This window comes from Scardinius erythrophthalmus (genome assembly GCF_964197995.2).
Source record: "Scardinius erythrophthalmus genome assembly, chromosome: 16".
In the NCBI taxonomy this organism is placed as follows: Eukaryota; Metazoa; Chordata; class Actinopteri; order Cypriniformes; family Leuciscidae; genus Scardinius; species Scardinius erythrophthalmus.
This window is the reverse complement of record NC_138236.1, coordinates 23,621,930-23,638,173: the sequence shown is the minus strand read 5'-3', so window position 1 is coordinate 23,638,173 and position 16,244 is coordinate 23,621,930. Positions and strand designations below refer to the sequence as shown.

The 16,244-nt window shown below is 40.1% G+C and overlaps 1 protein-coding gene across 1 annotated transcript; it reads left to right on the top strand.

The window, feature by feature from the left end:
• Positions 1-5,211: 5,211 nt before the first annotated feature.
• On the top strand, positions 5,212-14,849 carry tnxba (tenascin XBa; the record flags this gene model as incomplete). Its single annotated transcript, XM_081388883.1, has 11 exons — positions 5,212-5,341; positions 5,472-5,615; positions 10,913-11,032; positions 11,110-11,265; positions 12,338-12,459; positions 12,550-12,682; positions 12,763-12,914; positions 13,851-13,947; positions 14,146-14,307; positions 14,406-14,569; positions 14,733-14,849. Coding segments are annotated over 11 exons (1,497 nt in total), but the record flags the coding sequence as incomplete, so codon positions are not given.
• Between the last annotated feature and the right edge of the window lie 1,395 nt (positions 14,850-16,244).

The window sequence follows — 16,244 nt, the reverse complement described above, 5'->3', positions numbered from 1 at the left end:
GTTGCGTTCAACATGAGTCTCACATAGATGCAGGGAACATTACCAAAGTACGAGAAACAGAGCTAAGTTTGAATCCAGGATCTCCTCTGGTTATGACTCATCACATCAGCCTGGTACAAGGAGCCTGCACAGGAGGATGTGAGACGCAGATGGCCGCACTGAGGGACAGAGTTGAGTTTCTAGAGAAAGAGATGTCAGTGATTAAAAAAATGTGTAAGTAAAATGATGTACTAACAAAAATCCCCAAAAAAAATAATATTGTTAACCACTATGGTATTTTAATGGCTCTGGCAGAAAAAAAAATGTCTAGAGTAACTGTTGTGAATTGAAACTAGATGAACTGGTTTTAAGTCACACTGTACCATCTATCTTCAGGTGTCCAGTGCTCAGGAGAGCAGTGCCCTAAAAACTGTAGTGGCCAGGGCAAGTGTGAAGGAGGAAAATGTCTATGTTTCCAGAGCTTCAGTGGCCCTGACTGCAGTGGAAAAACATGCCCCTCTAACTGCAACAAAAAAGGGAAGTGTGTGAAGGGAAAGTGCATGTGTCAGACTGGTTTTACAGGCCTAGACTGCAGTAAGGGTAAGTAAAGCATATGAGAGTCAACCTCATTTTAAACTTCAATGTTTAATGGAATAGTTCAATACAAAAAATTAATTCGGTCATCATTCACTCACAATCCTGTTATTCCAGTGTTGTATGTCTTTCTTTAATCCGTAGAACATAAAAGGAAACATTTAGCAGACTGTTTATGCTGCTTTCCATAAAATGAAAGTGAATGGTGACCAATGTCACAGATATGTTTAGTTTGATTGTGTTTTAGTTTGGATGTGTTCCTATTTGCCTGTTTTCCCTTTGCTTGTTTGTTTATATGGTTTCTGGTTGCGCACCTTTGTTAATGATCTTACCCTGTCTATTTAAGTCCTTATAGTTTCCTTTAGGTTCGGTCTCATTTGAGTTTTGGTGCTATATTTCCTATGTTTCCCAAGAATTGTAATTAACTGTTCTTGTTGATATTCCCATATATTGTGCGATTATTACAGCCACCAACCAGGGGTGTAATAATTTGTAAAAAATTACAAAAAGTAGCAGAAAAGTATTATAAAGTAGTCCATATGACCTATACACTACACTCATACTTTTGAAGTCTTGGGGCGCGTGTCCACCAAAGCGTTTTTTCCCCGCATCTAGCAAATTTTTCCAATTGGTTTCATTGGACCGCCACTTTTTTTTTTAAATGCCAAGAGTGTAATGAGGCACGCTCATTTTTTTACTGGTAGCTGAGATTTGAAGAATGTTCAACTTTGGGTAAAACTGGCTCATCACTGTCACTTCTTACCCAGACATCCAATCACAGTGAAGTTGGGGCAGGAAAAATACCACACTGACCAACTGTCACATTCTGCTTGTACAACGTCAACAGATGACAACAATAAGCATAATAACGGAACAAAATCATTTAGAAACAATACAGAAACAAACTTTCTCTGAAATGAGATACTAGTTACACTTCCGCTGACATTCTGTATCATAGCAAGCAAAGCGTCTCAACTGAAAAAGCCGCTGTTCGACCAAAACGCTCTCAAGTGCCCACATTAAGGTGTTTTCAGCAGAGCACCTTTTGTTTCCAGCTGGCTTAAAAACACGTTGGTGGACACCCTGTCTTAATGCAAGGAAAAGATGGGACATCTGTATGTAAGATGAAATACAAAGTTCTGTCATGAAACTCTAGATGGCGCAGGCTAATAGGTCCTTAAGTCAACCTGCTTGCAATCACATCATTCACATCATTCTTCAGCAGCAGCATGTCATGTATGTATTGGCAGTAGCAAGTAGCAATAACATACAGAAGCAGCAATAACAGCAGCAGCAATGTAGCAGATCTATTCTGCCAAGACCAAATATATCAACATTGTCATACCCATTACCATGCCAAACTAGCCTGGAAATCCAGACCTAAATCTGAAAGATTAATGGTCTGGCATCGACTAATGAAAATCTGCCAGCTCAAGGAGCGGCACCAAGCATGCATTTGAAAATCTCACTGCACGCAATTGGATAACACTACGACCAATCACAACAAGCCCCATACACTTAGCTACCAGCGGAGCTAACTGGTAGATTAGACATCTTGTAAAAACACCCTTCTTGCAAAGGAACTATTCGAGCACCATCTTCTGTTCCTCTTTTAGATAAAAATCCAAATCTAACCCGTTTATTGTACTGGCTAAAGCCGTTTCAAACAACTGGTGTTCATCCATAGCCATCTTGCAATGTTTACTAATGACTTTGACATCACAGCGCTGTCGTTATCTGTTTTGCTCGCCTCTGGCCCGCCTATATTAGATAACCCGATGTGATTGGTGCAGCTCGGATACAAGGTCATATTTAAAGGACAAGTTCGGTATTTTACACATAAAGCCCTGTTTACAGATCGTTTCTGATGAAATAGAACGATTAAGATTAAACTTTTGACAGATGCTGCTGTCGCGAGAATTTTAGGTTTATTTCGCTTTCCCCTCCCCCCTCAAGAATGGTAGTCTATGTGCACTGGAACAATCCTTCCTAAAACGCATTAAACTTTCATTTAAAAAGAGATGAAACTCACCGAGTGGTCAGGGGTGTTCACTGATATGCTCATACAAAAATCGCTGCAAAAGATGCTTTCCAACAGGTTTTATCATAGTTTTTGTCCAACTCCATTGACTTGCATTGAATGTGCTGTGTGAGGTACGGTATTACTCCGCCGCTTCTTCTTCTGCTTCTTCTGTGTATTCAGTGAAATGCCAGTGGTTTGCTTGCAATTGGCAAATGTGCATTATCGCCACCAACTGGGCTGGAGTGTCTATTATTCAAGCTCTCAACGGAAGAATCTACGGGTGTGAAACGTTTGGAAAAATAGATCCACAGTTTTACAACGAATGGTAAAACACCTGTTGGAAAGCATCTTTTGCAGCGATTTTTGTATGAGCATATCAGTGAACACCCCTGACCACTCGGTGAGTTTCATCTCTTTTTAAATGAAAGTTTAATGCGTTTTAGGAAGGATTGTTCCAGTGCACATAGACTACCATTCTTGAGGGGGGGGTGGGAAGCGAAATAAACCTAGAATTCTCGCGACAGCAGCATCTGTCAAAAGTTTAATCTTAACCGTTCTATTTCATCAGAAACGATATGTAAACAGGGCTTTATGTGTAAAATAAATATAATGTTAAAGCTCCCAAAGCTTTATAATGTTAAAGCTCCCAATCCATTTTCATTATGTGGAGCACAAACATGATGCCCCTTTCATTATGTGTTTCACATAAGAAAAAGATTATGCCACATGAGGGTGAAATATGATTATAGAATTTTCATTTTGGGATGAGATATTTAAGAATGTATCTAGTCTCTCTCTGAGTGACTTTTGCTTTTCCTAGGTGTTGACAAAAAGATCCCAGTAACTGTTGAAACTGTGACTATGAAGATATCCACTGTCAAGCCAGGCACAAAATCTGTGAAAACAAAGCCAGACAAGACCATATTGGTGAAAAAGATAGATATAAAGGACCCAAAGAAAGACACCACAGTTAAGCCAACATTGTCCACAGTTAAAGTCCAGTCCAATACCACAAAAAGTGACAAGATTATTAAGACTATTGGCCAAGATCTGCTAAAGCATGAAGGTAGAAGACGTCATGAGCAAGCAAAAAAGGGCAAAACAGAAGTCATAAAACTGGTTTTAGACAAGAAATCCCAAACGGACAAGAAAAATAATCTTAAAGATGAACCTGTCCATCAAAATATGACTCAACATTCTGTGAAGAAGGTTGATGAAACCTCCAAAGTTCTAGAGAACTTGGTTAAAGACACCAAAGAATCATCTAATGTAACTACATCCAGGACAAAAGTTTCTACGAGAACTGCAGGTGATCAAGGGCTGGAAAGCAAGACTAATGTTACATTTACTAAAAAAGACAAGAAGCTATTCCATGGCAATGCAACAACAATTACCCAAGCAGAGAGGAATCCTGGTAAGCATATAAATGGGACAAGTATTGAATCCAGAACTCATATGAAACATTTTAACAGAACTAGCAGCAGATTATCAGTCATTGGATCAGTGGAGGTTCATAATATCACCTCTACTGGGTTCATTTTGTCTTGGGAAACTCCTAAAGACACATTCAAGAACTTCACTGTAACAAGAAGGGAAATCAAAGTAGGAAATGAAGATTCAGAGAAAATTCAGGATGGAGCAGCAGCTGAAAATGTAACAGATGTCCAAAGGCCCGGTTCAAACAGAACTTCAACTAAAGTCCATGGTAACAAACTTGAAGGAAGGACTGCAGTGAAAAAGTTCTCACAAGTAATCGCTGGTACAGCACGGTCGTATCATTTCAAAGGCCTTCAACCTCAAATGCGGTACTCTGTTTCCTTGTATGGCTCTGGTCTTGGTCTACGATCCAAAATTCATCGTCTTACTTTATCAACTGGTAGGTTTCCCATATTTCCTGTTTTCGGTTCACTGCAATAAACACCAGTAAAGAGCATTTACCCTTCTGCGGGGTGTGCTGGTAGCATTTCCATGAATACATGGGATACAGTACCTTGTGCATTTTAAATATTGACATTGGCATGACCCATTTATACTATTTTTGTCATAAATAACAGGCATAAGTTCAGTGACATCAGGAGCACAAAACAGCCTTAGATTTTCTTTGGCTGTCAATTTTCAGTGCTAAAATTAATGATGTGTACTGTATTGTTGTTACAATTATTTTAAGAGTGAATTCACCAATTGATTACTTGGATAATATGGCATATTTATGTAAGAATATAAATATGAATAAATGTAGAACTCTAAAATATACATTTGTGCTGAAATTTTGAATGTCATTGCCTTCAGTTTGAACTGCAACAACTTTGAGTTTTTTTTGTTTTGTTTGTTTGTTTGTTTTTTTTGGGGGGGGGGTTGTTTGGTTTTTTTAAGATTTATTTTTTGGTGATTTTTGACTTTTTATTGTGATAGGATAGTATAGAGTGGACAGGAAGCAAGGTGGGAGAGAGAAGGGGGACGGGATCAGGAAAGGTCCACAAGCTGGGATTCGAAATCGGGTCGCCCGAAGCGCAACAACGTTATATGTTTGCGCACTGCCCGCAAGGCTATTCGACTGTTTGTTTGTTTTTTGACCCCCTTACCATCTTACCATTTCACCCCCTTACCATCTTTTTTTTCCAGGCCCTGAGCCACCCACTGACCTGATGTTCAGCAATATAACAGAGACTTCTGTTTCAGTCTCCTGGGGAAAACCTAAAAGCATAGTAGCAGAATTTAAAGTCACGTACACCAACATTGTGACTGGTACTGAAAACGTTTTTGAGTTATCCTGCTTTTCTGCTTCAACTATTAAGTGTGTGCACCATTGCTGATGTGCCACAATAAACTGAGTATGAGATGTGATTTTACAATGCTTTACCCTTTTATGCTGCAGGCGAGAGTGGCTCCATGTCTGTTGACTCTCAACTGTCCCATGTTCTCCTGTCTAAGCTCTCTGCTGGCTCCACTTATGATATTACTGTGAGCTCAGTCCTGGAGAAACTTAAGAGCGAGCCAATCACAGCCCTCATCACTACAGGTGAGCACAAGGTTTACTTGTTTTTTTGTTTTTGTGTTTTTTACTTGAAGTTATGGTTAAACAATACCTTACAGTATTTTCCTTTTGATCCGATAACAAAAACCAACACACTGGATTTTAGTGATTTAAAATCAAAGAGTCTAGGTAAGGAATAAATAAAGGCAGGGAATTCTTTTTTTTTTTTTTTTTTTTGCCCAAGCTATACACTTCACAGGAAACCGCCTCTGGACACTTGCCTTTAGGTAAGACATCCAACCCGTGGGACTGTGAAGCTGACAGTGAACCACTCGGTCTGGATCTCAGCGACAGGGTATCCAGGGGAGCATGACTCAGCATGGCACTTACAAACCTTGCCAGTGAGGGGAGTTTCTCTGCTCGATCCACAGATCTACCCAGCGCTTGTGTTTCAAAGCACTGAGGAAGCCTGAGAAGGCCTAAAGGCTGATCTAACTGGGAGGCCTCTTGAGAGGCCTACGACCGTCTGACCAGACTCAGGAGTCCATACTCATGGTGACCCTCAGTGAGGGGAGCACATGGTCCGCCTTGTAGGCAAACCAGGCTGTAGGCAGGATAAAAAGAGGTTTCGGGAGGGAACCAGTAGTCAAGTCATCTTCATTTATATAGCGCTTTTAACAACGTAGATTGCCTCAAAGCAGCTTCACAGAGATAAGCGTATAATTTAAGGTAACAGATATCGTTTTGGCTTTATAGCAGAGTTAAGATATTTTCCATCTAAAGTTAGTTTTGATTGGTTTGCTTCCGTCGCAACAATAATTTGTTATTAAATTAGGGGCCGCTAAGACGACACCATTCCCTCTACACAGACTTTAAACGCGAACCTGTGAGAAACGCTGATGGCGTTCACATGCGCATTTAGAATGGGTTCTATAGTTATGTGCATTTGAAAAAATGCAGTTTTGGAATTCCCTACAAGCCAAGCCTAAACAAGTACATGTCTTTCCTTATAAATTTTGATAAAGAATTTTATTTTATTTTGTTGCTTTGGGGTAGGAACGCGAAACGAAATTTCCCCGACAACGCCTTATCTGTATAGTGGTAGTGGGATCCTCCATAGGGAGAGACTAGTTGGCACTTCAGCACTGCGTTGTCATCGGTCCAGGCGAAGGACCTTCGTCAGATCTGGATACGGCCTGGATCCGGCAGGCTGCAGGAAAACCTTGGGATAAACACAGACACTAAAATTAGCGTAGATGCCATTCTTCTCACGATGTAACGAGTACATCAGGATTCATGGGAAGTGTTCCTGGTTCCGGCTGACCTAATCTATGCTGCCTAACATTAAATTATAGAAGTCTATAATGTATTATGTGAATGCTAGGTCAAAGAGATGTGTCTTTAATCTGGCTTTGAACTGACAGAGTGTGTCTGCTTCCCGGACAATGGTAGGAAGACTGTTCCAGAGTTTTGGTGCTAAATAGGAAAAGGATCTACCGCCAGCAGTCGATTTTGATATTCTAGGTATTAGTAACTGGCCGGAATTTTGAGATCGCAATAGACGTGACGGACTATAATGCGTTAAGAGCTCGCTCAAGTACTGCGGAGCTAAACCATTTAGTGCTTTGTAAGTAATCAGCAATATTTTAAAATTGATGCGATGTTTAATAGGGAGCCAATGCAGTTTTGACAGAACCGGGCTAATATGGTCATACTTCCTGGTTCTGGTAAGAACTCGAGCTGCTGCGTTTTGGACTAGCTGTAGTTTGTTTATTAAGCGTGTAGGGCAACCACCCAGTAGAGCATTACAGTAATCTAGCCTTGAGGTCATGAACGCATGAACTAATTGTTCCGCATTTGTCAATGAGAGCATATGGCGTAATTTAGATATATTTTTAAGATGGAAAAATGCAGTTTTACAGATACTAGACACGTGACTTTCAAATGAAAGATTGGTATCAAAGAGCACACCCAGGTTCCTAACCGACGACGAAGACTTAAAGGGTACATAACATGCACAGTTTCACCTAATCTCATGTAATCTTGAGTACCTATAGAGTAGTAGTGCATCCTTAATATCTCCAAAAAGTGTTTAGTTTTATTATAATTTTAAAAGAAAAAACAGCTTTCCAATTCTCTCCGGGAAAAGCCGAGGTCCTGGAGGCGAAGCTATAGAGTCAAGCGGTAGTGCTTGATTTCCAGCAAAAGACAGAAATCTGATCCAGTTGTACTTACATGACTGGGGTCTTTTATCACTGGGACCGCTCCACGTTTTAATAGCAAATGATTTGCAAATCCAGCGTCGACCTGGGCCTTGTTAATAAAACATTCGTCACTGAAATGACCAGAACACACAACCGCACTTCCTACACTCCGTTGCTGCCCCGGAAAAACAAACTGCATCCACTGTTCCTGTAACACTGGGTTCTTTGGAAAGCTGAACACGGTAAGCTTTCCCTCACATCCAAATACACACTTTTTTGGAGACATTCTTGAACAAATCCTATGCATCGCGGGCGCCGATGATTTCCTGTTGTAGCGCGTTGATGTGCGCGGTCTCGTTCTCCTCTGGGCGACGTGTGCGCGGGCGCGCTTTTCCGAGAGAAATGCTCATTTAAGGAGTTCCACTCTGATCTACGTCATTAGATCCACGATCGAAAAAAAACAGCCGAAACTTGCACCAACCCGGAAGTAAGATTTTCGGCACAGAAATTCTCCGTTATTCGTCCAAAATATTTTTTTTAAACTTTGCCCATGTTTAGCATGAGAATCCATCTCTTTAACAGTGTAAACAACTCTGAATACATGAAACACCATTGTACCCCCCCTTTAACAGAGCAGCCATCAAGTGTTAGACAGTATTCTAGGTTATTACGTGAGGACGTTTTTTGTCCAATAATTAGAAACTCTGTTTTTTCAGAATTTAGAAGTAGGAAATTACGAGCCTGTCCTTGGGACTTATCCCTCAGGGAGGTCTAGTGAGGCCTACTACCTCATAACCACCATATGTGGGAACTCACCTTCAGGGAGCCCTGGTGAGGCCTACTACCTGATAACCACCCTATGTGGAAATTCACCTTCAGGGAGACCTACTACCAGATAGCAAGCTAAACAACTGGTTGCTATGAACCCTGAATCCGGGTGTCAGTCCCAGGGTGGCCTGTTTAGTTCAGTCAGTCCTGGGGCTCAGTCTCTGAGCTGCCTGTTAAAGCCGGCCTCCTAAAAGTCTTCTTATGTAAGAAACTAACTGCCACGAACCAGAGAAGTTGGGGACTGAGTTACATGGTGGTGTGATAAGGCCAACTGCCTGACAGTGGTCAAACCTATTTGGCTGATCGGAATCCGGGCTCGCCTCCAGAGAGGCCCACTGAGGCCAATTGTCTGATTGGCCAGTGAAATAACAGTCGAGTACCCCATGATGGGGCTCAGGGTCAGGAGGGTCTGCTGAGGTCAGAGCCTGACCATCAAGACTGCTGTTTGTATACCCGTCACTCGAGACTCACTTAGAGGATTAAAGAGGCCTACTAGGCCTGAAGCAAGTCAGTGCTGTCAGCCATCTTCACACTGCTGGGGACTTGCCTATCAGGGAGTCCTGGTCAGGTCTGCTAGCTGATAGCTGATACTACTCCGACCTGCATTACTTTTCTCACCCCCGAATGCAGAGAAGGGGGCGGGCCTTGGCGAATAGTTAAGCCACAGATCAACCCAGCGCTTGCTTTTCAAAGCACTGAGGAGGCCTGAGAAGACCTAAAGACTGATCTAACTGGGAAGCCTCTTGAGAGGCCTACGACCGTCTGACCAGACTCAGGAGTCCACATAATCATGGTGACCCTCAGTGAGGGGAGCACATGGTCCACCTTGTAGGCAAACCAGGCTCAGGCAAACCAGAAATGCTTTAGCAGAACGCCTCCAATATCCCTAGTATAGCCTAGGCCAGCTACTACGGCGGCCCTGGTGAGGGCAAATTCAAACTGCTCTACCCCGAGGTGGCTAATAGCCCAAGGGCTAACACAGATGTGTCTCAGAAATAAAACAAGCGGCAGCATAAAACAATTCCATTCTTTCTAGAATGACATTCTGCCACATAGCACTCCGCTAACATTCCATTTAAGTGAATGAGCGGTGGCCTCAAAAAGTTCTCATCATGAGAGGAAGCCTAAGCTATTAACATAGTTCCTTACAACTAGAATGAGCAATGGCACACCCCGTGAATACACAAAAAGGAAGCCATCACATACTCACAAAAGATGCCCATTTAATTGGTGCTTCTTTATATTGTTCTAGCCACCTAGCAGGGGAAGTCAGGGCCCTAATATCCAAGTTAACTTTACCTTACCTTAATGTACAATAACATGACCCCATAACTCTACACAGGGAACAAAATGTCTGTAGAGAAATGTGCATCTGTGCATGCTCTTCACCCAGACAGAAAATGCACAGTTTCATGTGTGTCACCCGGTGTCAATTATCTTGGGCATGGGTCAGCACACTTCTTTAAACAATCAGCCTTCTCCGTGCGTTTCATTGTAAATTTTTCTTACCGTAATCCTTCAGCGTTTACAAGCAGAACAATCCCTGAAGACGAAAAAGGTGAATGTCATGTTTACAAGGCGCCCCTTTTATACTTCCGGGTCACACGATGATGACATCGTGGGCTGTCGCAGGTCAATAGGATTGCCGTGATTCAATAGCAGTTTCAGACACCTGTCGCGCCTGAGGCGTTCCCCAAAGCGTCATTAACCCAGTGCAAGTTCCCTTACGAAATTGAACAATATGCATAATAACAACATATTCTGTGTAAATTATTATATTTATTAAAATCATAAATGTATGCTACCTTACAGGGATATTACTTAGTCCCTATCCCTAAATCCCACCGGTACAACTACTCCTACTGTAACCCTACCCATCAGATACTTTATTCCCACTGTTCTTTAACCTTCAGGCACTTTATTTCCACATTTTGAACATTTTCCTATTTTTTTATTTTCAATAATGCTTCTCCGAGTTGTTATGTGATGGAAAAAAGGTGAAGAATGAGTTCAGAAAAAGGCCAATTCGAACGCGGCAGGTAGTGTCTAAAGTTAAAGCCGCCCCAACTTATGCTCATAAATACTAAATATGAAAAATGCTTGTCATTTGATAGGCAGAAGTGTGAATAGTTCCTACACAACCATTACTAACACATTTTTTCCACTTCAAAGCTTATGATACACATAAATTTTCATGCTAAATAAATTGTAAAAAGTTTAAAGGGTCAAGTTTCTAATATCAAGAACAATCTTCTCATCTCTATTTGATTTTGCAGTCATTGATGACTTTCACATTTCTCTAAATCCCAGTGCCAGACTCTCCTACTGAACTAAAAGTGGTGAACATCACAGACACTAAAGCTCTGCTAGTATGGAAACCATCCCAAGCTAAAGTGGACAGCTATATCCTCAGTTATGGAACTACAAAATGTAAGTGCAGTCAAACCTATTAAATGGCTGGTTCTCCACTAACCATCATGACTTACTCAAGTTGTTTTGCTTTCTAGCTCCTAATGTGACTATTACAGTGACGTTATCTGGCAGTACTGTGGAGCATCAGCTCAGAGGACTCCATAGATCTTCTTTGTACATGGTGAAAATCACAAGTCAAGTCAACCGCCTCCAGAGTAACCCAGTCTCCACAACCTTTACAACAGGAAGTGGTGCGTAAACTGTCACAGTTACGTTTACTCACCCTCAAGTAAACCACATGGCACAAAAGAAATATTGAAGTAACATAAAAGTAATTTAAAAAAAGATTTTCATGACTGATAATCACTAAATCTATTTAATACCATATTGTCTAAATACATTTTTAACGATTAAAACATTCAAATTCATTGTTTTAAATGCTACAATGAAAAATTAGTCATCACAATGATATAATGTACAGTATCAAAATTGGATATTTATTTTGATATTTTCTAAATATTATATTTAACTGTGTTATTAAAGTATTAGTGCTTTTAAAGATTACCTTTGCTGTCATCTATAGTTTGTTTAATTTATCTAAAAAAATAGCATGCACAATTAAATATCCAATATCAGCCAATTTCTGTAAAATACAAAAAACTGTCATTTCGAATGATATCTTAGTTTTACTCTTTGTACAGTCACAGTTGGTGTGGAAAAATCAAGTGATGAACTGAAAATTAAGTAAAACTTTTTATTTTACATTATTACAAAGTGCAATTCTTAAGTGTGTTAAGAAACATAGTCACGGAAGTGTGCTCTCTTTTTTATCTCATTACTGTATTATCTGCAAGTACTGCTTTTTGAAAGTATCCTTTTGAGATTTGAAGTACACTACACATGCACATTCAATACTATTAAGCACACTACTTTTTCACAAGGGAACTTTAATGCATCTAAATGTTAAAATAAATAAAATTAAAACGCTCAATTAAAAATCCAGTATCAGACAATTCTGATAAATCATGAAAATCTGTAAAATTCACCTGAAATCCTTAGTTTTACTCATTATACCATCACAGCATGCATTTTCTGTAAAGCTGTTTTGAAACAATATGTATTGTGAAAAGCGCTATACAAATAAATGTAAATTGAATTGAATTGAATTCAATTGAACAGCTGGTGACAAAACTGTGTGATGAAGAGACCAAAACTGTGATTATCACTGAAAATCCTCCTGTCCACCATAGTAGCTAAATATCCTCTGTTGGATCTGCAATATCTAGTTTTTATCCACTTTTTCCATGCCTGAATGATTTCCAGGAGTGAAGCTTCAGGTAGTGACTCCTGCGGTGACCTTTCACTCAGCTGTGATTTCATGGAGGGCTCCCCGTGTGGCTTTCAAAAGTTATAGGCTCACATACCAGCTGAACGAGGAAGTCCAGGTGAATATACTGTACCAATCACTCAATAGCACCTCTCAGTCAAATTTAGCAGCCTTTCAACAATTTTTTCTGACCCTTGCTTATGAACAGGAGCTCATTTTAAATCCATCTGTGACGCACTATGAGCTGACTGGGCTGGCAGCCTCCTCAAACTATACTGTGAAAATAGAGGGAGAAAGAGATGGACAGTACATCAGTTTTGTCTCCGCTGAGTTTACCACCGGTGCGTAATGATCTGTTTCTTAACTTTCACCCCTCGTTCTATCTTTAAGAGATTTGATTTTCTTACTTCTTCCCCTGTAGCTATGCTCCCACACCCATACCCCAAAGAATGCTCAGAGGTACAGATCAATGGGATGAAGGAGTCAGGAAAGGCTGAGATCTTCCTTGAAGGGAAGGATGGAGAGCCAGTCTGGGTCTACTGTGACATGGAGACTGATGGAGGAGGCTGGACAGTAAGAAACAAAAGCCTGGATTGAGACCTCTAATATACTTACAGCTTTCCCCATTAAACTGTTGTTGGAGTGTGACATATTTAATATTTAGATCCTTTTTAAAACAGCCAATAGATTTGGTTTAAGTCACAGCCTTGAACCTCTGTAGTGTCAAGCGTGACTTGCCTGATTTCATGGACAAAACAATTATGTGAAATTATATGCTCTTATACCCTTTGAAGAAAAAGTACACTTTATCACACTTTTTCAAAAGAGTACTTATTATGGAACAATAACTAATAAGTAATAATTATGATTCCCTGAATACTGACCTCTCTACAATATACTTTAAAAGAAACGTAAGTGTGAACTGAATGTAATGTTTTTACACTTAATTGCATGATAATTGCTATTAATTGAAAATTAATTTATATTAGATGCAGTTAGTTGAGTTAAGAGTGCCTTTTTTTATCTCTACATGTAATTTCATAATTACTTATCTACTTCTATTGAAACTTGTATGTCATGCATTTAAATACATTTTAAATATATTACATTACAATTTAGTGCATTTAAAATAGGTACTGTAATAAAAGTAGTATTGAATAACACACTACAGTTAAAATTTTAATCAAGTACTTTGCTTGTGTACTTCTTTAGACGCATAAAAATATTATTAAAACGTAAAGATTAAAAATGTACTTTAAAACTTTAAATACAAAAGTAATTAAAAAGTGCACTTTTTAGAGTAAACTAGTGTGTTAAGAAACATGGTCATATACTCTCTTAAAATACACTTAAATACATTTAAGTTGCCTTTTAAATCATTAATATTATATTATCTGCAAGTACAGTTTTTCTTTTTTAGATATACAAGATTTGAAGTAAACTCTCTACATAAAGATTAAAGTGATTAAAGTTTTACTTGAATAAGACTTTGTTGTTTTGCAAATGCAGGTATTCCAGAGGAGAATGGATGGATCTACTGATTTCTTCAGGAGCTGGAGAGATTACAGCAAAGGCTTTGGTCTCCTGAGTGGGGAATTCTGGCTGGGTGAGATTTTCCACAGTGATTGTATTATTTTTTCAGAAACAAAAAAATATTTTCAATTTAAAGATACATGAGGTTTCCACCTAAAGAAAATCAGTTTAGAATATCAAATAGGTTTTTGTTGTTGTTGGGTTTTTTTTATTAGCACTTGTATTTTTTTTGTAAATATTATTATTTCCATTTTGCCCCAACTCTCCATAGGAAATGACATCCTTAACACTCTCACCAGTCTTGCTCCAATGAGCTTGCGAATAGACCTGCGTTCAGGAAATGACACAGCCTTTGCTCAATATGCCAACTTCAACGTTTACTCAGAGGTTAATCACTATGCAATCGAGCTGTCTGGATACTCTGGTACTGCTGGTAAGAGAAAAGATCATGCTTTGTAAAAAAAAAAAGAAAAAAAAAAATTTGCTTTTGTAAGACTATATTCTGTATAGCTATATTCTTTCTTTTTCCAGGTGATTCCATGAAATATCACAACGGTCGTCCGTTCTCCACGAAAGACAAAGACCCAAACACCCTGAGTATCCATTGCGCTAAGGCCTACATGGGAGGCTGGTGGTATAAAAACTGTTACAAGGCAAACCTTAATGGTCTCTATGCCTCCTACACCGACAACAAGGTAGTACATCAGCAAATAGCGTTTCTGTATTTATTAAACTTAGGTTTTAAGTACAATGTTAAGAGGACCAAACTATAGCCATTATAGGGATACCAATTGGACTTGAGTCTCAAATTGTCTCTCATTAGTGCAGATTTCTGAGTCTTTTCCTCTTTTCTCTTAGGGTGTGGTGTGGATAGACTGGAAGGGCAAAGATGCGTCCCTCCCATTTACTGAGATGAAGCTTCGACCCTCCTATTTCAGTCAAACGATGCCAACAACCCCAACAAGCCAGGGTTAAAACTGCAGAGTGAAGAGTTGCACATAGCGCAAATACACTGTACAAACTTCTACACACTGCTACTTCAGTATTGTATATTTACAAATTTACACACAAAACAAAAACTGTAAAGAAATCTGATGGCAGCTTTGCAAAGAACATATCACAACCTCCAGCAAATCACAAAAACATTTGTAAGTTAATATAAAGTTTTTCAAAATGTTATGTAGACGTACAGTATGCATGTGTTGATGTATTTGTGTTAATAGTGGTCCATCGTTGATATTAACATTTCCGCTAATGGAATAACTGCACTGTCTTGCTCTATTGGTACTATTTTTTATTTTATTTTTATCTTTTCACATGACTGGTTTAGAATTCCTCTCTATGAATTTGTTTTACTTTTTATGTTCATCATATGTAGACAAAATCAATAAAAACAAAGTGCTAACGAGTCCTGGATTAAAAAAAATTGAGTTCCCTTTCAAGGGAACTCCCGTTGCGTCGAGAATGACGCTATGGGGAACGCTTTGCGTGATGACGTCTTGAAGCACATGTAAAATCAGTCCAATGGTGTGGCGGAACGTCAGAGGCGGGTGACGTCACGTACCAGGAAGCTATAAAAGCCGGCCCGAAACAGAAAACGAAAGCTTTCTGAGTCTTCAGTTGCGCTCTGTGTGAAATCTGTCTGTATATTTGGTGTTGTCTGTCTATATCATATATATATATATATTCAGTATGGCGAGCGAGCAGCAGTTTAGAGTGTGTGTCCATCCCTGCCCGCGTTATTTAACGGGAGGTGACACACACACTCTTTGTGTTGTTTGTTTGGGAGAGGAGCATGCCCAGTCAGCACTCGAGGGTGGTGACTGTGTGCATTGCTGTGCGCTTCCATTGCGTACGCTCCGATCCCGCTTGGCTCGGTTCAATCCCGACCACGCTCCCCAGGGCTCGGGTCCCGCCGCTGTCGAGGCACGGCGTCGATCTCAGACCTGGGGTTCACAGATGGATTTATCAGTGGATGTTGAGACGGGCTCTGCCTTATCTCAGCATCCGTCTGATAGATCCAGTGCCTCTTATCAGGGTGTGGAAGCACGCGCTGCGGTTTCTTCCCCCCCGATAGAGGTACCAGTACTGCAACTATCCAGCTCTGAGGAGTTGGATGTTGTGAGTATTGTAGCTGAGTCTGAGGATTCGCCACCTCAGTCTCATGCGTTTGAGGAACTGCTCGATGTCATTACTAGAGCTGTTGACAGACTGTCTATTGAGTGGCCAGAAGATAGGCAGGACGTTCGTTCGAAAAGTAAGCTCGACGAACGCTTCCTGCCATCTCGTGCGCAGCCCCAGCGCAGGAGCCTGCCGTTTTTCCCCGATCTCCACACCGAGGTGTCGAGATCGTGGGCGAAACCAGTGTCA